This window comes from Capra hircus, chromosome 1 (genome assembly GCF_001704415.2).
Source record: "Capra hircus breed San Clemente chromosome 1, ASM170441v1, whole genome shotgun sequence".
NCBI lineage: Eukaryota > Metazoa > Chordata > Mammalia > Artiodactyla > Bovidae > Capra > Capra hircus.
The window spans coordinates 20,712,334-20,737,561 of record NC_030808.1 but is presented as its reverse complement, the minus strand read 5'-3'; the positions used below and the strand labels follow the sequence as shown (position 1 = coordinate 20,737,561).

The following is a 25,228-nucleotide window of genomic DNA, read 5'->3' as shown; positions in this document are numbered from 1 at the left end:
ATATTTTTCTCTATTTCATCATAAGCTCCAAGGGGGCAGCGATTTTTTCCCCCTTTTATTCAATTCTCTATACACAGGGCCAAGAAATGGAATACAGTTCAGTTCAGTTCAGTTCAGTCACTCGGTCCTGTCCGACTCTTTGTGACCCCATGAATTGTAGCACACCAGGCCTCCCTGTCCATCACCAACTCCCGGAGTTCACTCAAACTCATGTCCATCGAGTCAGTGATGCCTTCCAGCCACCTCATCCTCTGTTGTCCCCTTCTCCTCCTGCCCCCAATCCCTCCCAGCATCAGAGTCTTTTCCAATGAGTCAACTCTTCGCATGAGGTGGCCAAAGTACTGGAGTTTCAGCTTTAGCATTATTCCTTCCAAAGAACACCCAGGACTGATCTTCAGAATGGACTGGTTGGATCTCCTTGCAGTCCAAGGGACTCAACAGGCATTTAAAAATAAATATATTGAATGAATCAAGTCGTGAGTGCCCTATATTTTACAATCTCCTAAGAAAATTTGGAGCAATTACTAAAATTGTGACATTCCCTAGCTATGACAGACCTGAGGCAACTTTCTCAAAGACATACCTCCTCGTTTCTTAGTTGCTGGCAAATGCTCACCCTTTTATCCCTAGAAGGTGAATATTGATTAGGTCAAGCTGCTTAAGACAAGTAATGTTTTTCTGCCAAAAAGGGGTGTAGGCACAGGCATACTATACAGTTATGGCCAATGAAGTTTACTAGAAAAGGTTTTTCCACCACCTAAAAAATAAAAAACTAGCATGGAAAAATAGCTCTCTTGGAACCATGAAGAGTGACATTGTCAAAACACTCATGATGGTAGAGAAGAAATATGGAAAATACCTTGTAGGTCCTTGATAACATCATTATGACAATTAAACACCAGTACTCCAGACTTCCTGTTGGGTGAGATGATCTACTGATTATTTAAGCTATTTTAATAGAGTATTCTATTACTTATATCTCAATCAATACAGAAGCTTTTTCAAATATTCAGTTTCCTGAAATGTGTTAAGTCAAACTAAAGTGAAAATGGATGTCAGGTGTTTCCCCTCTTTTTCATGCTGTATGCCTAGAAATTATGTCATATGACAATAAATAAGATCTCTAATGAGAATCATATTTTCTTATGGGAATAATTGTATAAATAGTGTTTTTGTTCTTAACTAAGAATTGGAAATAAACGTATGACCATGTTGTCAACTGTATATTTAATTTAAATGCAGAGTACATCATGAGAAACGCCAGGCTGGATGAATCACAAGTGGGAATCAAGATTTCCAGGAGAAATATCAATAACCTCAGATATGCAGATGACACCTCCCTTATGGCACAAAGTGAAGAGGAACTAAAGAGCCTTTTGATGAAAATGAAAGGAGAATGAAAAAGCCAGCTTAAAACTCAACATTGAAAAAATAAAGATCATGGCATCTGGTTCCATCTCTTCATGGCAAACAGACACGGAAACAATGGAAACAGTGACAGACTTTCTTTCCTTGGATTCCAAAATCTCTGGGGACAGTGACTGCAACCATGGAATTAAAAGATACTTGCTCCTTGGAAGAAAAGCTATGACCAACCTAGACAGCTTGTTAAAAAGCAGACATTACTTTGCCAACAAAGGTCCATCTAGTCAAAGCTATGGTTTTTTCCAGCAGTCATGTATGGATATAAGAGTTGGACCATAAAGAAGGCTGAGCACCAGAGGACTGATGTTTTTGCACTGTGGTGTTAGAGAAGACTTTTCAGAGTCCCTTGGACTGCAAGAAGATCAAACAAATCAACTGTAAAGGAATTCAGTCCTGAATATTCATTGGAAGGACTGATGCTGAAGCTGAAGCTCCAATCCTCTGGCCACCTGATGCAAAGAGCTGACTCACTGGAAAAGACCCTGATGCTAGGAAAGACTGAGCGCAGGAGAAGAGGGTGACAGAAGATGAGGTGATTGGATGGCATCAGCGACTCAATGGACATGAGTTTGAACCAACTCTGGGAAACAGTGAAGGACAAGAGAAGCCTGGCATGCTGCAGTCCATAGGGTCACAAAGAATCAAACACACAACTGAATAACAACAACTTTTACAGATGGAGGAACTGGGACTCAGAGCAGTGGAGTGAGTTGCCCAAAGTCATACAACAGGTAAGGATACACCATGATTCAGATTCAGGTCAGTGTGCTGCTATAATGCGTTTCACAAACCACTACCCATTAAGTCTCCACAAGGTCAAAGCAATTTCCTTGGTCAATTTGTGTGATCATTTCTTGAAAAATTTTTAAATGACCAAATTTTCTGCACCCAGCTGCTACTGCAAAGTCGCTTCAGTCATGTCCGACTCTGTGTGACCCCATAGACGGCAGCCCACCAGGCTCCCCCATCCCTGGGCTTCTCTAGGCAAGAATACGGGAGTGGGTTGCCATTTCCTTCTCCAATGCATGAAAGTGAAAAGTCAAAGTGAAGTCGCTCAGTCGTGTCCGACTCTTCATGACCCCATGGACTGCAGAGTACCAGGCTCCTCCGTCCAGGGGATTTTCCAGGCAAGAGTACTGGAGCAGGGTGCCATTGCCTTCTCCAGAGCTATGCTGAATACACACACACATACACACTAGTTCTTACTGCCTCTTTAAACAAAAATATATTTCTAGAGTAGTCTAGCTTTCGGCAATTTCTATTAACAAATTCACCAAACACAGTTGACCCTACATGGGTCCACTTATATATGGATTTTTTTTTTCAGTAAATATATTGGAAAATGTTTGCAGATTTTATAATTTGAAACAGCTTCAGACAACAGGTAAGGGTACATAGACTAGAAATGTTAAAAAAATAAGAAAAAAGTATGTCATGATTGCATAAAATGATACCAGTCTATCCTAGTATCAGGATAGGCATAAGGTGAGGGATATTTAAAATAAAATTGACGATGTGTTAGTTTTCGCGCTTCTTACAACTTTGCTTTCAGAGAATTATATTACTATATAGTATGCCCACAAACATAAATCTAGTTGAGAATGCCATAAAGATTTTATAATGATTCATTCATTAGTGTATAGGTTGGGCTACTGCAAAATAACTGTATTGATTGCACGAAGATACCATAAAGCAATCATACTGATCTTTGTTATCAATACCTGAATTGTTATACCTGTAAATAAATATGAATTTTTCTCATTATCTTTTCATGCCCGATGTCTAGTGTTAATGCACATAACGTCTATAGCGTTTTACGTCATACAAGACAATACTGATGCAGACAGATAATTCAACTTAAGAAATGATGTAAACATACCATATGGATGAATATAGCACAGATTTATGCACTTCTCTTCCTCAAGATTTTTTTAATAACATGTTCTTCCCCTAGCTTATTTTATTGTAAGAATATAGTTTATAATGCTTATAATGTACAAAATATATGTTAATTAGCTATTTGTAAGGTTTCTGGTCAACTGTGGGCTATTAGTAGTTAAGTTTGGGGGGAATCAAAAGTCATATTCAAATTTTCAAGTGAATGAAGGTAGGCGGTTAGCACCACAACTCCTGTCTTTTCGAAGAGTGACTGTATATCGTTTTTGTTACTACCATAGCATAAGCATCCTGAATTTTCCTTACTGGAATAAAGCCTTTTAAAACTTTTTGCAGGAAAATCTGTATGACTTTTTAAGTATCAAAAAAGCTGATGAAATGTTGATACTTTAAAATAAAATCTTGACCCAGTAAGACCTGGCACTAGGCCTTTTATTTTCTTGCAGTCAGCAAAAGTACAAATCTATAAAAATTCAAATAGTAGTTAAAGGCATGCATTTTGAAGTACCTACATGTGTGGTGAGTCACTTCACAAACTCACACTTACTAAAAAAAATGTTTTTTAACCTGAATGTGTGAACAGAAATCACTTTTAAAACTATAAATGCTAGACAATGAAAGAAAAAGCAAGTCCATGTGGGGTTTTACTAATTGTTCTCTAGAGGGAAAAATTATTACTGACTGCTATGCACCTTGCTTTATAGGTTAGATGCATTTAGAAGCTGCTGTTTCTAACCCTATATTAATCCAGATCCTAGGAAAAATCAAATTAAGGCCAGTTTAACCACCCAGCAAAAATAAGCAACTGCGTATTGCAGAGGGCCAGATTAGAGGAAGTGGAGAGAACTGGGTCAGTAGGTGGCAGATGTTAACCAGTTCAAATTTGAAAAGCATTCAAAAGTATGACCAGAGTTTATGAACATTCTTAAAGTGGAGGAGAAACAACAACAACAACAAGAAAAATACATCATGTGTTGAAGAAAAAGTTCTAATTTAGAAGAGTGTTCTACTGAGTAAAGAGTGGTCATCTGTAAACTTATTTCTTTTGAAAAATATAGAATTAACAACACTGTCACATTCTCTTCCTAGAATGTTACACTTGTGACAGGAAATTTTATTGCCTCATTTATCAATACTTGTGGAATATTCCTGTGATGTAGATCGTATCCTCATTTTGAAGTGAAGTGGAAGTGGCTCAGTCGTGTCTGACTCTTTGCAACCCCATAGATTATACAGTCCATGGAATTCTCCAGGTCAGAATGCTGGAATGGGTAGCTGCTTCCTCCAGGTCAGAAAACGGAGACTCAGGTTAAGCAATCTGCTAACAATCTGCTTGGAGAGCTATGGCTCAAATATAAATCTTACGGTTCTAAGACCACCATTTTTCTCATCACGTACTGAACTGTAGCCTTGATGGTGGCTCTTCTTTAACTGTCTGCATTAGAGGTAACAGAGAAATATATCCCTTGGGTTAATTATTTTGTTTGTAAAACCAAGAAAGAAAACAAACTACTTCTGCCTTCTCCAATGAGAAAATGGGAATCCAATCCCTTATAAATGTTTTCTTTTAAAATACAAGCTTATAAGCTAGTGACTGGTGATTGTGTGATAAAGCTATCAGAAAAAAAAAAGTGTTTAAATGTTGAAAGTTGAATGTTTTAAATAGTTCACATATATTCATTTCAGATGTTTTCTGATGGAAAAAAGCATGATAATCTGCATCTTTCATTAACATAGCCAAGAAGAAGAGAAGCTATACTATTATAGAAGACTTAAGCAAAAATATAACAATAATATTCTGTGCTCATCAGACTAGCGTTAAAGTGTATGTGACTTTCTAACAAATACTGTAATGACATTTTCACCCTTAACAGAAACTCATCGGAGTACTTAAATAAAATAAAAATGTTATCCATTTCTTACTTCCTGAAATTACCATGAAAAGGGCAAGTTAGCAAGAACTCAGCATTAATACAATAACTCCAGGCACATATTTTGAATATACTTGTCAACATAACTTTAGTAATTTTCTCTCAGGTTATATCCATTTCTATTAGAATAGATACAGACTGTCTTTAAGAATTTTTGTAATATAAGTAGAAAATGCTTAATATTTTCTAAACTTTATACCCTAGGTAATAAAGTAAGGGCCCTCTATACTGACTGCCTAAATATACCTGGGCAGCCTATAAAGCTAACCTCCCAAGCCTATTTAGTTGCCAAAAGAATGTTATTCAGCTGCATATATTTTCTTATGAGTAAGAAGACTTGGGCTTCCTAGGTGGCTTAGTGGTAAAGTATCCATCTGCCAACACAGGTTCGATACTTGGGTCAGGAAGATCCCCTGGAAGACGAAAGGGCAGCCCACTCCAGTCTTCTTGCCTGTGAAATCCCATGGACAGAGGAGCCTGGTAGGCTACAGTCCACGGGGTGGCAAAAGAGCTGGACACAACTGAGCGGCTAAGCAGCAAGGAAGACTCAGAAACCACAGCCACTCCCTCTTCCTTACTGACGCAGTCTCTGTCACCACTTTGTGTCACCCATATCTAAGCATTTAGATACACAGGACTAGAATGGAGCCACATTTTCAGGGCCTATTCTGTGTGTGACGCCAGTGCCCGCGTGTGTGCTAAGCCGCCTCAGTCATGTCTCACTCTTGTGATCCTAGGGACTGCAGCCCACCAGGCTCCTCTGTCCACAGGATTCTCCAGGCAAAAATGCTGGAGTGGGTAGGCACTTCCTTTTCCAGGGGATCTTCCTGACTCAGGAATCGAGCCTGCATCTCTGACATCTCCTGTGTTGGCAGGTGGTTCTTTACCATGAGCACCACCTGGGAAACACTGTGAGGACAGTATTCGTGGCTTAGGATGCTGGTCACATGAAAATTCATTCCCCCCTGAATGTCAACCTATCTCTTTCTTTAACCTAACTTATAGCTATCATCCATGTATACATAACACTCAGATTTTGCTTTTTAGGGGTAAAAGATCTCTGAAAGATAGAAACTTGTGCTATTCCAAAATACTTCTCTTAGCACTAGAACTCATAATCAAAGAAAAAAACTTTTCCAAAATTCAGTCCTATTAAAGACCTGCACAAGCCAGGTAAGCTGTTTAGTTTTAAATACTTCTAGGAAAGAGAATTGACGCAGATGGGGTCACCTTTAAGAAATTTATGGAAATCTGTGAAAACATGCCCTTCAAAAAAATGTATTTAACCCTAATGTAATTCAATATGAGGAATTAAGGATCAATTTTGTAAAGTTAACAAGATTTTTAAATTCATTCATCTTTGAAACTAATCATTCTAAAAAGGTAATTCATTACTTTCACCAAAGGCATCTGTATTTTCATTCTTGTTTCAGGTGAACAGTAAAGAAACTTAGAATACACAATCAGCTAACATTAAATCAACCTTGCCATCATTCAGGTAAGGAATATTGAACAACATTCTATATGTTTCACATTAAGAGAAATTTACATGCTCAACAAAACGCAGTTTGGGTACTATCACAAACACTTGTGTCAAGCTCTGGAACCGACAGATTTCTGACACACATGCTATCATTTCATCCTCATACAAACCGCCTGCAAAAACTACTGCACAATAAGTTTAAATAACTTACCTAATACAATGCAGGATGAATTAAATCCATTGATTGTTTTTAAAGCTCCAGGGTATATACACCCTGAAGTTGTTTTTTCATCAGCACTTTAACTTACTACCTTGTATATGGGAGGCATCAAGCTAGGTGCTTTGTATATCACAATTTTATAAAATAAATGGTTCCTTCCCTTTAGAAGTTTACAATCTCACTGAAAAGATCAATAAAATAATACTGTGTGAATGGTACTCATCAACTACTGCAAGAGAGTGGAAGAGGGCACTTGTTCCTTTCTCTAAGGTGATCATATGAATCACAGGACGGATAGCGTTTTTGTAAAAAAAAAGAACTAGAGAGACAGAGAGATCACAACACATATAAGATGAAGACAGCCCCAACTGTGGCAGGGTAAGAAGTGTGCAGTCAACATGCTCAAAGATGAGGCAAATGGAATACGATGCAGGAGGCAGGCAGGACCTGGCCTTAAGCTTGTGGGCAAAGGTCTTTGTGTTCAGGGTAATGATTATCTCTTCAGAAAGTTTTATTGTGCTGTAGTGTGGAGAACATATTAGATAATAAACACTAAAAGGTAAAAGAGTGGTTAGAAAGCTACTATAGTAACTATATAACAATTATGAAATACTAAAGCTTGATTTAGAAGATGGCAGTGGAAAAAGAAAGAAATCAAATCTCATAATTCTGTTCTAATGAAAATGATTATAGAAATACTTGCATTTATGGTCACCAGTTATAATGTGTTGAATGTATAAAGGCATAATATAAAGCTCAAAACTTGCAAACAGACTTGCAGGAAAGACTGCTTAACTCATCCCATAAGTTACCCATGCTAAAATGGAATAAACACTTAGACCATCTCCTTCAAATGTATTCCAGAGTAACAAATACCATTCCTCAATACTATAAGTCTTTGATCACTTTATTACAGCTGACCTAAAACTGAAACTTTCAAAAACTACATTAAGAAAATATCTACATATGATGGAAAGACAACCTTCACTTCACTATATAGAAATTACTTCTTAAAAACCATCAAGGTCTGCCTGATTCACAGCAATTTTAAAATACAATTAATCTCTATAAAAAGGTATCTCTTATAGATGTACTTCTCAAGCTGATTACCATTATTTTATAAAACAAATGGAAAAATGCATGTTTGTATACCCAAAAGATGAAAGACCCGATCATAATACTATACTCTATTTTTAGAAAACTTCATATCTACATGGTACTCTTAATTGAGATATACATATCAGTTTGATAAATACACTACTTTCAACTAATTCAAATTATCAAAATGTATTATTACAAATATAATTGAAGATTTTGTTTTCTCTTCCTTCAAATACTCCCTGCCTCAGAAAGTCCATAAGGCAAAATTTGGGGAGTGAAAAATATACATTCAATAACTATTTAGTCAATAAACACTTATAAATACTTCTAGACATCCAGCATTTTCTTAAACCACTTTATTGAGAAAAGATTTAGCTAGAAAAAGCTGTACATATTTAATGATGAGTTTGGAAGTGAGTATACATTTGCGAAACATTGCCAATATCAGGAACCATACACACACACAAACACACACACACACCCCTTATATCAAGAACCCAAAATAACTGCTAACACATGCAATTATGGAAAGTATTGCTTAATAAGCTTTACTGCTGATGACAACCCTCTACAAATGACCACTGTCATAGATTAGTATTTCTTTATCCACATTCCAAATTCTGAAGACTAGAAAGTTTTTTAAAGCAAACCAAAGTGGTAGCAAAATCTGACCCAAGTTCAAGTAAGACAGCTTACAGATCTCGCTTCATCTCACTTGGCAAATATACTCATGAATAAACATTGACCCTCAAAATCTAGGTATTCTTTGAATATCCTAATTAATAAAAAGTCATAGGTACATTTATATGTATACAACCTTTTCTGAGTTGCTCTACTGGAGAAGGAAATGGCAACCCACTCCAATATTCTTGCCTGGAAAATCCCATGGATGAAGGAGCCTGGTAGGCTATAGTCCATGGGGATCGCAAAAAGTCGGACACGACTGAGCGACTTCACTCACTTCCCTATTCTACTTGGAAGATAGTGAAGTTACATCATACGTCAATTTATCACACTAAAATTAAAACAGCCATGCTTAAAAAAAATAAAATTCTACTAGCATATAACCTAGAGGAGAGACAATGTGGATCTGACATTTTGATTTTACAGTTTAAAGATATGCATTTTTCACACAAATGACCCCAAAATGCAGGCTAATTGCATTAATCTTGTGTCATTTTTTAAAATGTAATTTATTCCTATATGGAAGGAAAAACAGGCTGTTTGAGACCTACTGAAACATACCATATTAGCATCTGCATGAAATCTTTCCATTGAATTTTTAGTATATTTTAACTGATATGAATTTAACTAAAGCAGTATTTTTTTTAAAACATCCAAGATGTAACTTTATAAACTTATTATTCACCAGACACATGTGGCTACTGAGTACTTTAAAAGTGACTAGTCTGAACTGCAATGAGATACAAAGTGAAAATATACCCTTAATGTGAAAAATTTAGCATGAGAAAAACAATGTAAAATATCTCATAATTTTATACTAATTATGCAATGAAATAATATTTTGTAGATATCAGTATAAACTATTTTACAAACCTCATCAGCTTTTTACTTTTACTTAATATGCCTTACTAGGACTTCCCTGGTGGCTCAGACGGTAAAGCATCTGCCTACAATGCGGGAGACCTGGGTTCTGTCCCTGGGTTGGGAAGAAACCCTGGAGAAGGAAATGGCCACCCACTCCAGTACTCTCGCCTGGAAAATCCCATGGACGGAAGGAGCCTGGTAGGCTATAGTCCATGGCGTCGCAAAGAGTCGGACATGACTGAGCGACTTTACTTCACTCACTAGAAAATTTAAAATTTGAGCTAACATTACAGTTTAATAGAACAGCTCTGCTCTATAAAAAAGACTGAGAAAAAGATTAATATAAAATTTCTCAAGTACCTATGTTCTAGAGTGAATAATTTCACTTAATCACCAAGCAGATTAATACAAACCCAGATAAAGGTCACAAGAAACATCCATCATAAATGTGGAAGTACTGCTTTGTTACTCACACATATCCATGATTTTAGATAGCCAGAGGTTACCAAAAATTCAACAATAAAGAAAAAGGCTTCATTATATGATGTGAGCAATTTGTTTCAAAATCCATTTCAGTATTTCCTTAGTTATAAGTATATACAGGAGGATTCTGTGTCTTATTTGCTTTCAGTGGGGTTAGGACAGATGTGAGTTTCATGAACCAAACACATAATGGAATCAGAAAACTGGCTACTTAATTTTAACAGACAGGAAAATTTCATAATTCTTAGAAAAACAACTTTAGAGTTCACATAAAGCTAGAGAAAAGTAAGTCCATTTCATAATAAGAGCTATCATTAGTAAAAGATACAATGATTGACAGTTTCTAAATATCCTTAAAAGCACTCTAGGTATCTATTTACTATAAAGTTAGACATATATATTTTGTCACATAGGAGTTCCATCCCTATGCATACACTGATCAGAAATGAATGCTTATTTCTACCAAAAGATTTTAAAACATTCACAGTAACCTTATTTTAGCCCCAAACTGGTAAGATATTCAATGTCCATTTACAGTAGAAGAAATAAAGGATATATAATCATACAATGGAATATACACGATTGGGCAGTGGGGAGGGGGGTGATATGTACATGGATGACTCAAAGACATAATGTAATCAAACAAGTCAGACACAAAACAGTTCACACTATATGATTCCAACTGTATAAAGTTCAAAAATAAGCAAAACTAATCCAAGATGTAAGATGCTAAAGACCAGTTTCTGTTGGGTGGAGGCAGTACTGACCAGGACAGACCCCAGCGAACCTTCTGGGGTAGAGTATAGTTACGCAGGGAGGCAGTGGTGGTGTAGTCACTCATTCATGTCAAACTCTTGTGACCCCACGGACTGTTGCCTGCCAGGCTCCTCAGTCTATGCAATTTCCCAGGCAAGAATACTGGAGTGGGTTGCCAAAAATCTTTGAACTAGCAAATAGGAGTGCCAAGTTGACTATATGAAGTTATACTTCAGTAAAATGGTTTTTTTTTTTAATATAAGAAATTATTTTTTAAGAAGCTTGACCTAAGTTATTTTCAAAAGAATGACTTAAATGCAATTTCTATTCAAAATTTACATAAGAATTTCTCTATTCAACCCTGCAACTAAATTTCTTTGCAATTTCTTTTTAATAAAAGCTAATAACCAGTTCAATTCTATTCAACCTACTCTTAATTTTGCAATTACTTGATGAATTTTCATAAACAGATTAATTACAATGGCTTTAAAAAGTATAGGAAACCTCTCTATAACTAATACTTATGAACTATTTGAATGTTTATATTTTTAAGTATGTAATATGTTAACTTTTAATTTAAAAAGATAACTTTAAATTTCACAAAATTTAGGCTTTCAAATCATATCCTCTTTCACTGATAAAGTATATATAAAAATTAAATTTAGTATCTGGGAGTTCACTTAGAAGTTCTTTTACAGTTCTAATGTTTATTTAGATTTACTACTTGCTTTTACCCTCTCCATCTGACAGGAACAGGGAGAAAATGTTGTTTTGTTAACAGTGAATAACCTTAAACCTACAAAGTTTAATATACTGTGCTATAGAAATATAAAAGACTATATTGATCCAATTCTACAAACTCATAGTGCTTGACAAGTGATCACATAAGAAAATTCGTAAAACTGACTTCTGTGTTATTTCGTGTGAATATAAATCAAGACTATCCAGTTAACAGTCATATGGATTAAAAGAGGTTGACACTAGAAGTTGACCAATCTTCATTTGATAGTCACATGTAATCACTACAACCTTAACAAATATATTATCTTATTAAACGTATTAATGCATTCTTCCTTTATCAGCTTCTATTCTAGCAAGACAGCTGCCAAGTTTTTTAAAAGACCACCACAACGCTTACAGGAGATATGAAGGAGGACACCAAGAAGGAAATCTGGGATGTGACTGAAGGGGACCTATGTTCACCACTGACCTCAGCAAAACTGTCTGGTAAGTCCACGTGAGGTCTTGGGGTTGTAAAGGAAGAAACACAAAGCAGGTAAGTTTACCAACTGACAATCTTAAAATCCTTCCTTCCCAGGAATATATCACATGTCTTGAGACGCAGGGCCTATGGAGCAGATGAATTCCTATGTTGCACCAACCTAGACACATGTGATAATGCAGAGGGAATTCAGCAGATGGATGTTCAGAGGAGTCGGGTGACCTGGTTGTTTATTTCCATGGACCCTGATGAAAGACTGATGGAAATACAGATGATAGCTGGTCCCTATCCTAAAAGGTAGAATTTTATGTAGGCACAAAGAACTTTCAGACTGCCTGCATATTTAACATATATTTCACACCGTTTCAGATAAACAGTAATTTTTTACAACTCATTTTCAAATCAAAACATTCTTTAAAATAGTACTGTGCTCTAAAGGTAAAATGTAAGTATCTCAGATGTTTTAAAAAGGCAAAACTGGTTCCATCTAAACCAGATTTCTTGTGCTCACACAAAATTCAGAATTTACCAACACTGAAATGTATCCCTCTCCTCTGTTACAAATGTCAAGCAACTCAGTTATCAATCTCTGAAGCATAAGAAAAATAAACTAAATATGGCATAATATTCTTTCTTCCCTATAACTGAAAAGGCTTAACTACATTTTAAAAAGTGGAGCAATGAGGCAAAATACATACCTTCTGGATGTGTTTCTCCTCAATGTTAAAGTAATGGGTCCTGAGAACAGAGTTCTTAAATCGCTCACAATCCAAGCACTCTCTGAAAATTAATAAAAAGAAATGTTACTTCAAGTGCATCTTATCTCAAAGAATGTTAACAGTATCTTTTAAAATTAAATCTTAACTACTGACTGAAAAAAAAAATCTGAAAAAATGACCCCCCCCAAAAAAAGATGTATTACAAGTAAAGAAATATTCTTATAGACATTTTCCTTAGGCATAGTTGTTGATCACATCTGATAAACAAATATGCATTACAAAATTATTTACATCAAAACATACTACTTATCTGTCTATACACTGTGTAAAGACTCTTCCATCAATTCTCAACTATATGAGAAGTTAATGTCAATGACCAAGAGGAATTATGATAAAAGATTCTGGGAGAAAAGTATTAGAATTACTTGGTAGTCAACACAAGAGTTGAAATACCTCATTTTCCCCCCCTAGACCATTAGAAACAAAAAATACTAAACTTGGAATCAGAATCATCCTAGATACAGAATGACATCAACATGTGGAACAGTTTATACTTATAAGAACAAAAGAGCGGATGAAAAAGTTCTAGGCTAGCAAGGCCCAGAGCCCCCCTTTAACACTGCGGTGGCTGAGGAAACTGTATTTTGACCGATAGGCCAATGGACAGTGAGCCCAGCTGACGATAAGACAAGTATGGGGCGAACTCCAAGATTCCTGACAGCAGCACTCCACTCACACCAGCCACTGTATGTATGTCAGATTCACATTTTCTACAGCTCTCAGTTCCTACCCCTGGGCTTCCCTGTTGGCTCAGCGGAACAGAATCTGCCTGCCACGCAGAACATGAGGGTTTGAGTCCTGGGCAAGCTACAGTCCACGGGGTGGCAAAAGAGTTGGACACGACCGAGTGCCTGAACAACAATAACAATAATCCCACAGTCTATGACTGGTTCTCAAGGATTACAGCTTAGCTTACAAATAAATAAATAAACCTAAACCCTAAACTCCCCAAATGAAGCATTTTCATCATTATTTCATTAGTGCCCTTCAGTCTCCTTAAAACCATGCACAGATTATACAGTTTTTTGAGTGATGCCTCTGTGATATCCTAGGGAAGCAGCTCTCTAACCACCTTGCCTCTGGTCACTGTGCATCCTGCTTCCTGTTACTCCCCTGTGACTGTGAGTCCTTCATCCCTCTCTGTATCCCCCAGTACCTAGTATGGTGCAAGGCACAGAGCTGATGCTGAGTAAAGTCTGCTTTATGAGTCACCGAATCTGAGAGACTTTATCAACTAATACATCAGGCTGAAGTAAAAATAGGATCAGCAAACAAAAGCAGGTAGTTACATGAGCCAACCACAGTGGAGAATACTCACCTTTTTTAAAAATTTCACGCTTCATACGTACACATATTCAATTCCCATTCTCCAAGGCTCTCCTTCTCCCTTTCTCAGTCTGCCTTAGCAACACTCTCCTGGCATCTAAGTCAATACTCTCCCAATCCCTACAACACTCAGCCAGCTGGGTGGCAGGGCTCTTTTCTGCCCTAGTGAATTGGGACTCTGCACCAACTGGCATGGTAACTGAACATTAACACAAACTCTCTTAGCACACTCTCTTAGCACACTCCTAAGCTCAGCAGCTCCTAAGCTACCCTCCAGCAGCAGCAAGGAATGTCACCTAATGTGTAACTCAAAAATAGCTCGTATCATAACTAAAGGCAAAATGTTCCCCAAATTTTATTAGGAGAGAAGTACTTATCACCTTAAAATAGAGGAAAAAAAGAAAAAGAAAAAGAAACACAATAACAAAAAACCCTGAAGAGACTGCTTAATGACTAAAAACAAAAAAGAGCATTATCATTTCCTATTAGGACACTACTTTTTCAGCAGCTAAATAAAAACATTACCAAATCATTTTATGTAATAAAATTTAACCTTACTTTGACCTTCCTCATACAGCAAACAAACCTCTCTATCCAATAAAGTTCCATCTGAACTATGTAAGATGATAAGCAATACCTTAATTGCATTCATTTACATGACTTTGAAACTATTCTGGGCTGAAGTCACTGACTGCAAGGTCACAGAATACAAAAGAGCAAAATGTACGCAATTTACCAAGGAGGAATGATGCACTGAGACAGTGGGGAGGCCTGCTCCCTGCCTCCTTAGGAGAGACCCAAGGCTTGATGCAGTCAACAGGTGCAGCCATCTCTAACATCTCTATCTGAAATGTATCAGACATAATCGTACATACCGGTTTTATAAATACACATACAAAATATAATAAGAACATGTATTTGCTAAATCCATCTTATATTACGGCTCTTTTATTAAAGACTATCTCCCTGAATAGAGGCAAAGGACAATTCTATGCCTTATCAACACTAAAGGTCAAAACATGCAACAGGGCTATTACTATTTCCAATGGTTCAAAAAAATTTCTAACAACTGAAAGTCAGGTTATAAAGGTATAACAATTTTTAGGACAAGAACTGCAAACACAGAAAGCTAAGTATATTAAGCATTTCTGCTTTCATTTTTCACAACCTAAGCATATATTCAACTAATTTGCTTAGAGGAGCAGACTTTTTACATATCTCAAAGCCAATAATACCATATTAGTGAAAGTAAAGAAATAAAACTGGTTGATAGAAACTGGCTACCAGAAATTACAAGGGACAATGTGTATTCTTCAAAACCTTATAATTTAATATCATAACAGACAAAAGCAAGTTAATCCTACAAAATAAGTCTTTAGTAAAATTGTAACACAAACTAGATGTTACTGGCCCTTGAATTTACTGGAGAAAACAGAAGGAAACTAAAAGGTTAGGATCTAGAGACCTTTAAAATGTACTATCAATACAAATATAGAACCTCAAATATTTGTTTTAGGTTTAATATATCATCACCAGGAGATTCATTTAAGAAGCTTCTGTCCATTAAATTAGATAAATCTCCTACATTTAATGTATTAATACTATTACACCAAAACACTTTTATACTACTACTTTTGTAATTTAAAAACAATTTAGCCAAAAAAAAAAGCAATAATATAAAATGTATGCCCCTTCACCTTTTCTCCCTACCTAAAAAGGCAGGACTCCTTCCATGCAAATCTATATTAGATCCCAATCATTTCAACTGATGTTACTCCACAAAGAACATAAAGATGAAAACATTTTTAAGTACTATATTCCTAAACCAACTCCAACACCTTGCTGTCACTTTGTCTTTTTAAAATGATAAATAACATATCTCAATTTCTCTCTAAAAGTTAAACCAGTTCACTTTGGAATAGCTTAGTAGTAAAAATAAATGCATACGTGTATTTTAAAATGTACTAGTTACTATTATGATTCACATATAACTTTCAGTGACCATATCTTCTTTAGATATTTTAATTCTAAAACAATTCAGGATTTAACGTGGGCATGGCAACCCATTCCAGTATTCTTGCCTGGAGAATCCCATGGACAGAGGAGCCTGGTGGGCTATAGTCCATAGGGTCACACAGAGTAGGACACGACTGAAGCGACCTAACACACACACACGCACGCGTACACACACACACATACACAATCTGTATAACTATGTAACAAACAATTCATGGTTCACATATTTCAATAAGGATAAAAGCACTGGGGCCAACCCCAACTTCAAATATTACTTCCAGTGCTCTTGGTCACAATTTTAATTTCAAATCTCAGGCTTAGGAAAATTTCTGATAAACAGGATAACATTTTGTTATTTCTCAAACACTTCCCTCTACCCATCCAAAAGACTGAATGCTTCATGCTCTTAAAGCTTACTAATTATCATCATAATGTCTATCTAAAATTCTTTCATACATATAAAATTAGGTTTTCCTTTCCTTGGATATTAGACTATATTAAAACCAATTTTTATAACCACATTCTAGCCTTTGTGTGTCTTCATATAAGCTACAACTTAAAATAAACTTTTAAAGGCAGCACTCTTATAGTTCTCAAAACTGAAGGAAAAAGTTCAAGCCTAGGTTGGGACATACTTCATGTTACAGCATGTATCAGCCTCACAGTATATCCTACCCAAGTAGCAAGTACACAGGTGTGTGCTCTCCTTTTCATTTCTCTCTTCTTTTCCTTTACCTCCCTAGGTCAGTGAACAAAACACTACACTTTATATAAGTAAAGAACTACAACCATATATATATATGGTATGGAGGTAAATGATCCACATCTTGCCCAAAAAAGAGGTACCTAAATAAAAAACTTATCAATTCTGAGTATAAAATTATATCCTGCACTGATAGGTTGCTCAGATAACTCTCAAAAAAGGACACTATAACTCAACAACTGTAAGGAACAGACCAGAAACACTCCATAAGATGAAGAGTATGTAGAATAGTCACATCTCCATTTGAAACACTTGCTCCGGAACATGTTAATCGACAATTCTGTCTTGGACATAGTTTTCTTCCTCTCTCACCTGTTCATTCCCCCACCCATCTTGCATTCAACTCCATAAACAGCAGTTATTCCCCCATTATAAAACAGTTGACGGTTAAAACAATGAGCCAACGAAGAAAGTACAATATTCTATAACTGCCGTTTACTGCATTGGCCTTGGACTTCTAATCTTTACCAGACGGGCACACAAATCAGTCCATCAGCTCATAAAGGTGTGCTTTTTTAACCTCTAAAACAGATGGGATTGGCCAGAAGTGTCTGGCATGTCAAACTGCTAATCACTGCTGCCCTTTGCACAAAATAACCCACTTAAGTTGAGGCATGGTTGCACTGTAACCGACATTAGTCTGTGGGAAACCCATTTAACTGTCACACACTCCTGCCACTCCTGCTCTCCCTTAATTAAGCCTAATGCCTTATGCTTTGACCTTTTGTTCTAGCCTATTAACCCTATCTAGTACAAGTTCAATTATGTTAAACTAAAAACTTTGCTGTAAAATATTAAATGCCACGCTCAAAAACCATAAGGGACATCCTCACAGCCCTTAGCTCTACGCACCCTGCTACTCAATGCATGTGACAGTGAAACCGCATTTTTGAAGCGATATTGATTCCGACAGAGTCAAGAAGAACCGAATCATCATTTTGGTCCAACCCCCTTATCTTACAAACTGAGACCAGAAAGCAATAAAGGACTTGCCTATTTCACAGCTTCAGCTGAACCACACTGAAAGTTATCTAATCTTTAACACTGACCCTCTCTTCTCCATGTCTCCGATTTATAGTCAAGCCACTCTGGAGCATGTTAAGGATACTAATATTTGTAACGCATTACCACTTTTCACCACCCACTAAAATTCACTACACAAATAAGCTTAAAGCAAAATCAATGAGCATATCGACATCAGTTTTGAGGTAATCTTTCCTTTCCAAACCAAAACTTTCTATCCACTCACCACTTCTTTTCTTCTTTTTAAAAGGAACAATGGTCATCTGAGGGAACTGCTAAATTCTGCAACACTCCCAAGGCAATAGGTACGAGAACAAATTTTTTTTTTTTTTTTTGGTTTACTGATGCTTCATTTAAGTACTGAATCAAGCAAATGACTTAAGCTACAGAAAGCAACTACAACTGGCTATTTATCCCCATTGGAAAAAGCTGATTATCTTTAAAAATATCCTTTTTACACCTGTATGTAACTGGACTGTTAGTCACATTTACTAGAGTGCCCCAAAATAAAAATGGCATCATCAGAAACAATATACACAAGGATGTATAAAACGTAATATACGCAGGTAAATGAGCAGTCAAACGGAACACAAACACTGAGCCAACCAGCAGCAAGCTAATGATTCAGAGTCTCATTCACCTTTTTCACTGCAAAGGATATTAATGCCAATATTATACATATAGATGCATTCTTTTTTATATTCTTTTCCATCATGGTTTATCCCAGGACACTGAATAGGACCTTGTTATCCTTAATATTAATTTAAATGAGACATTATGCCTTAATTACAAGAGTCAGCTCATAACATAGAAATTAAGTTTGGGTCTCAGACACTGAGGAATTCAAGTGGGGAAGTTACACTAGTGCATAGTATTCATGCGCCCTACAACACACTGACACTGAGGAACAATGAAAAAGTTCAGCACTGATAAAAACACAACGTAGAACATACCACATTAATAGTAAAGGGGCTAATTTCTCTACTCTTTTGCTTTGGACAGTAGTCTATTAGCCTGTATATCTTCTTCACAATGACTTATAAGCTTATGAATAGAAAAATAGGCGAGTCCTGACAGATATCTTCTCTGCTTACAAAAGACACCTACTTCTAACTATGCGTAAAGTTTAGTAAACATTTTTTGTCTTCACAGGCAAGAAACTGGATTAAAGTCATTTTAAGAGCATTTGTTAAACCTCCGTGCTGGATATGTGTATACCAGATAACCTAAACATTTTCTTTAGTATTTGAAAATTGCTAGTCTAGAAATTGTGACCTCCATGCTAAAATAATTTTATTTTCTACCTTAGCATTGTTAATCTAGTTGAATATGATATTGTTCTAACAGAAGATTCACCTCTAGTGAAGAGCAAATCCTAATTTTTAAAGACAAAAGAGCTTCATAAACTACTTAAATTCTTTTTTTCTTAAATTCTATAATTTACTAGGTTTGAACAAGTCCTTCTTGATACCTCTTAACTTTCAAGATTACTGAATGCCAAAATTAATACTAGATATTAGATTGTAAGATGCCTATAGTATCCCAAGAAGTCAAATTCAATGCAATTAAATGTGTTGAGCTGGTAGATCTTGATGACTACTGCAAGTGAGGTCGAGAAAACTGCCCATGAGGCTCTAGAAATATTTTCTCTTTTGTCTTTAAAAAATGTAAATGTTGCCCCCCATTCTAATATATTATAAATTGTGTATTTTTGAAGAAACTTAGTATACAAAACAATTTCAAGTGCCAAGTAATTGTAATGTCACCAGCAGTTTCATGGTTTCCTTGATAATAAATATGTCTGGAAAGAAGACGATACATTTTAAAGAAGAAATATTATTCCTTTTAGAAGTTCTAATTTAAACAGACTAAAGAAGAAAAATGGTTCAACAGCAGTTATTATGCATAAGTTATTCATAATAATTAGCAGCTGTTGTGTATTAACGCATAAAGGCTCCATTCCTAAGCCCCCAAAAGCCAGATTTCACCAACAGTTGAGATTGGTACAGTAAAATGAATGTTTTTTAGCAACCTTCTATGTAACAGGCACCTACAGCATGGATAATGCATTGATGGATAAGCTCCTATTCATGAAACTGACAATCTACTGAGGAGGACAGACATTCAACAAAGGTGGGACTACTACAATCAGGGGTTCAAGGAACTGTGAGAGACAAATCTGATCAGTTTAGAGGTGTGGAGACCACGATGAGCACCTACACTCTTTTGTCTTCTGTCCCATGAGTAGCAATATTCCATTCCAATTTGCCTCACCAAGGTCAGAAATGCGGTCAGTGTGTGGCCCACATCACAGGCTACAGTTACGCTTCTTCTCTTCTGCCCTCTTTCTAGAGGGGTGGATCTTGGTGCAGCTGGTTCAGGGCACTGGTCACCCCTGGTCTACACGGTGTCATCTCTGATCTGGTACCTCTCCTCAGGAGAATACAGGAGTGGGGCCCATAATCTCTGCACTATGTTCCCAATAGAATCAACAGACCCAACCACCTTCATTAGTGGTTTTAGATTATTATTCTTCGGTAGTAAGCAGAGCTGGCCTGTGAGTGTTGTGATCACACTAGTTAACTACAGTTACCTGACTCTATTGATCTGCAAATAAAATTCCCCTTACTGTTATTCAGTTGCTCAGTTGTGTCGACTCTTTGGGACCCCATGGACTGTAGCACACCGGGCTTCCCTGTCCTTCCCTACCCCCTGGAGCTTGCTCAGACTCCTGTTCATTGAGTCACTGATGCCATCTCATCCTCTGACATCCCCTTCTCATGCCCTCAACCTTTCCCAGCATCAGGGTCTTTTCCACTGAGTTGGCTCTTCACATCTGGTGGCCAAAGTATAGGAGCTTCAGCTTTAGCATCAGTCCTTCCAATGAATATTCAGGATTGATTTCCTTTAGGATTGACTGGCTTGATCTCTTCGCAGTCCAAGGGACTCTCAAGAGTCTTCTCCAGCACCATAGTTTGAAGGCATGAGTTTTTCGGCACTCAGTCTTTTTTATTGTCCAGCTCTCACATCTGTGCATGACTACTGGAAAAACCATAGCTTTGACTGTACAGACCTTTGTAGGCAAAGTAATGTGTCTTTTAAATACACTGTCTAGGTTTGTCACTGCCCTACTGACCTTTAAATATAACTCAAAAATACATGTAACATGTAGAAACAAGGTTGCCTCATGAACAGATGTGCACCTGTACTGTAAAGCTTCTCTTTTTTAAATTCTCACCCTAGAAAATATATTCCAAGTTCTAGAATATCAAATGAATCATAAGACTGTCCTGAAGACCATATTTTAACAGCATGAGAAGAAAGCAGGCTACAAAAAACAAGGATGATGCAATTGACCCAGCTCACACTCCACTTCTTAAGATCCAGTCCTGACTATCACAGGTCCTCCCTTGGGGTCAGCTTAGACTTAGTATATTTCTGGATCCATCATCAAAGGTTATTAACTATTCCTTAACACCTGGTACAAAAGTCCATCTTTCTAGGTTATCTTAGCAAAAACAAACAAAAAAGTGAAATAAATCAAAACTTGATTTCTCATCCCTGGGATTATACAGCTGCCAGCTGGTGGCTTTAAATTCTTAGGTGCTCAGTATCCTCCCGTGTAAGATACAGACAAAAAAATGTCTTGGAAGTTTTAAATTAACAGCGAGAAAAATGTTGGAAAACGAATAAGCATTTACCCTACTGTATCACACAGATACTCCTAGCAATTTAAAAAAAAAAGAAAAAGATTAAGTGAAAATGAAGAAAACAAAAGAGAAAACGGGAAAAAAGGAAACAAAAACAGAGAAAGGAGGAAGATCAAGAGAAAAGCAAAAGGTGTGTAAGGCTAAGTAGAAGCACTGATCACTATGTGATTTACAGTCTATACCAACTACCTCGCCTATGTGCTCTTCTGTTAAGCAAGATGCCTCTAAACACCGACTTGTTTGAAAATGAGCAAGTAGGACAAGGTATTTCTAGAATAAGTACATTTATACTCAGAAATTTCACTTTCTATCAAATTCCTTTCCAACCTGATAGCTAAGGCTCCTATGAAAGTACTTCAGCTCCTGAAAGCCCAAGCAAAAGCAAAAAAATTAACAGAATATAACACTGATTCAGCTCAGTTGAGGATTACCACAACAGGTGAGAGTAACATTTTACTAACAGAGTGAACAGGGTATTGCTTTGAGTTTTGCCTCAGTAATACCAAACATTCAGATACTGGGGAAAAAACAGGCAGTGAATAAAACTGTTCATCCTCAAACTGTGACCTCATGTAGATTTAGTCTATTTCAATTATTTTTTTTTAATGTGTCTGAATTTATATACGTATATGAACTCAGGGAAGATTTTCTTACTCAGATTGTTCGCTTACACAGTTTCTCACTTATTTGGCCAGATACAATATACTCTCTTAATAAAAAATCACAGTCAAACATTCTTTTGCAGCTTTTATACTAACACTTACGTTTATCCAACATTTACTTGGCAATTCAAAATCTAAAACACACTGAAAAGTATGTATATGAACCTTATTACTCAATCTTATGTATTCAATATAGTTTCAATTTGACTGCCTTTTAGTGTATAAGGAACCACTCAGCTTTATTCTTTTGGGTTCAAAATTCCATAAATTTTAAATGAGGCAAGTAAAAAGAGGTGGAGAGGTTTATAACTCCATTTCTCATGGTTCCAACAATAAAAGAACATGCCTCATGTGTACTTAAAAATACATGATGTGCTGCAAACCTAACTCAAAAATTTCTTTCTTGACCATGGTCTACTCCCCAAATGAAGCCACATACTCCCTGTCTCTCGATTTCTGCATCCTCTTGATAAATTCACAAACTCATTGTCAGTTTCCTCTTTGTATTACAGAGACTAGTTCATCAGCATAGCACAGTACTTATAATTATTGGGGGTAAACACAGGACAATAAAAATAAAAATCATGTTAAGAGCCGTAATAGCCAAGAGATTTAACTTTTCAACCACGAAAAGCTAAGGCTCTGAATCTGATACAACGGCTCCTTGAAGTACACCAACATAATTGGCCTTGGGAATACCTAGATTAAGACCATGCCAAGCTCTTTTAATGAATTATATCAAGAAACATAGTAGCCTTCTCTGCCTCAAAGAACACTGGTCCATTTCACCGGAGCTCAGAGTCTGCATAACTGCTCTTGGGGACTCCATCCCCGCCTCCAAGTGCAGGAGCAGGACGTCAGCTGACAACTCACAGCCAGCAGTGGCAGGAACACCTGTTGGAAGCAGGGTGCCTTCCCAGTGGGGCTGCTCTTTGAGAAGCCAGGCTGCCTGAGTCCTGTGGCCATTGAGCTGGGAGCAGGGTTTTGTTGTTGTTATTTTTTTAATGATTTTCTAAAAATCAGGTAGAAACTGGTTTTCTCTTCGTAAGATGTCATATTCTCATAGAAAAGCAAATCATCATCAATAAAATTAGTTGTGTGACCTCAGGCAAGTCACTCAGGCTTCTCTCAGACTAGGTCTCTTATCTGTAAAATAGAGAAGCGTTAGGCACTCAGTTGTATCCTACACTTTGTGACCCCACGGATTGTAACCTGTCAGGCTCCTCTGTCCATGGAATTCTGCAAGCAAGAATACTGGAGTGGGTAGCAATTCCCCTCTCCAGGGGATCTTCCTGACCCAGGGATCAAACTTGGGTCCCCTGAATTGCATGCAGATTCTTTACCATCTAAGAGACCCCATGGATTATAGCCTGCCAGGCTCTTCTGTCCACAGAATTCTCCAGGCCAGAATACTGCAGTGGGTAGCCGTTCTCTTCTTCAGATTTTCCCAATCCAGGGATCGAACCCAAGTCTCCCTCATTGTATATTCTTTCCTGTCTGAGCCACCAGGGAAGCCCAAAATAGAGAAAATGATGCCTGTATGTCACAGGGGAACTCTACAACAGGCAGCCCTATGCCTAGCATAAAAGCAAGTGCCCCCAAGCCTCTTCTTTCCCTACCCCTCCTCCTCTCAATAAAAAAGGGAAAGGCAACAGACAAGTAACTAAATAACTTATTATATTTCAAGTTTGGACTCAATCATCTCTACCTTCAAAGCTACAACCTTGAAACCTTTACTGTTTCCCGTCAACAACAACATATATTGATATATAGTCAGGGTTTCAGAATTTCGAAATGAAATCTAACCTCCCTGTTCTATAGAATCTACAGATGTTGCCCAGAGAGATAAAGGACTTCTCTTTCATCAGTTATCATACATTGATTCAGTAGCAGAACTTAAGCTAGAAAAGTATGTGTGGAATAATAAAACAGAGATGCTTTTTCAAAATATGTTTTTCAAAAGTCAAACCTGAGCCTCTGTGACCCGCTGTACAAATACTCCCTTTGGCGAAAAACTGCAACTGTGATTAATTTCATTTGGAGGGTAATTCTTATATCCCATTTGGTAGTGTTTCCTGTGCTTTCAAGCACTTTTTCTTGCTGTTCTCCACCTTCTTCTGTTCTCCTTCCTTTCCTTAATTTCTTTTCCAGGGTAAAAATCTACTACTCTATTGGAGATTACTATAGATTTGGGAATTAAAAAAAAAATTCTTTAAAATGTGTCCTTTAAAAAAACAAAAGATATAATCTCTTAAACATTTCATATCTCTCAATATCTAGATAAATTCCTCAAGATAGCAATCTCTTTTGAAACTTCTAATTCTCAAACTTTGATTGTGTCCTGTTACATGTCAGGCTCTCTTATCCACATTGTCATTAAATCATCACAGTTATAATAATATTCTTATTCTAAGATGGTATACACACATAATTTCCTCTGTTACTATTGTAATGCTAAGTTACCTTACTTTTTTAACACAGTAACATAGTTAACATGTTCACATACTATGTACAGTACAAGAAAATTCAACAATTACCAGTACACAACCACTAGGAGAAGCTATCTTAGCCACTATGCGATTTAGCTTTCCTCTTCTGTAAAGAGAAAACTACGTACTTTCACCTAGTACCCTCACACAGCTGGTAAAGAAGCTAAAAGTAAAATAATCAAAGCCGACTGCAAAAAACACAGGTCCCAAACTTGTTAGGTTCCTGAGCTACCCTCAATCTATAAGCAAAGTACAGATTTGAAAACAAGAAGTAGCCCTGTCTATCATTTAACAGGTGACTGAAAAATGACTTTCTTAATTGCAGGTCCAAGGGTGAGAGCCTCTTTTTCACAAAAGGTCTGAATAAACACCAGCATCAGGTCAGTCAGAGTTGT

The 25,228-nt window shown here is 36.8% G+C and overlaps 1 protein-coding gene across 1 annotated transcript in view; it reads right to left on the bottom strand.

Moving 5' to 3' along the window:
* LOC108636217 (translation initiation factor IF-2-like) overlaps window positions 1-25,228 on the bottom strand; it is a 229,011-nt gene that overhangs the window by 14,295 nt on the left and 189,488 nt on the right. The window contains exon 7 of the mRNA XM_018049328.1: window positions 12,764-12,843. Coding sequence (XP_017904817.1) covers window positions 12,764-12,843 — 80 coding nt within the window. The remainder of the gene's footprint in view (window positions 1-12,763; window positions 12,844-25,228) is intronic.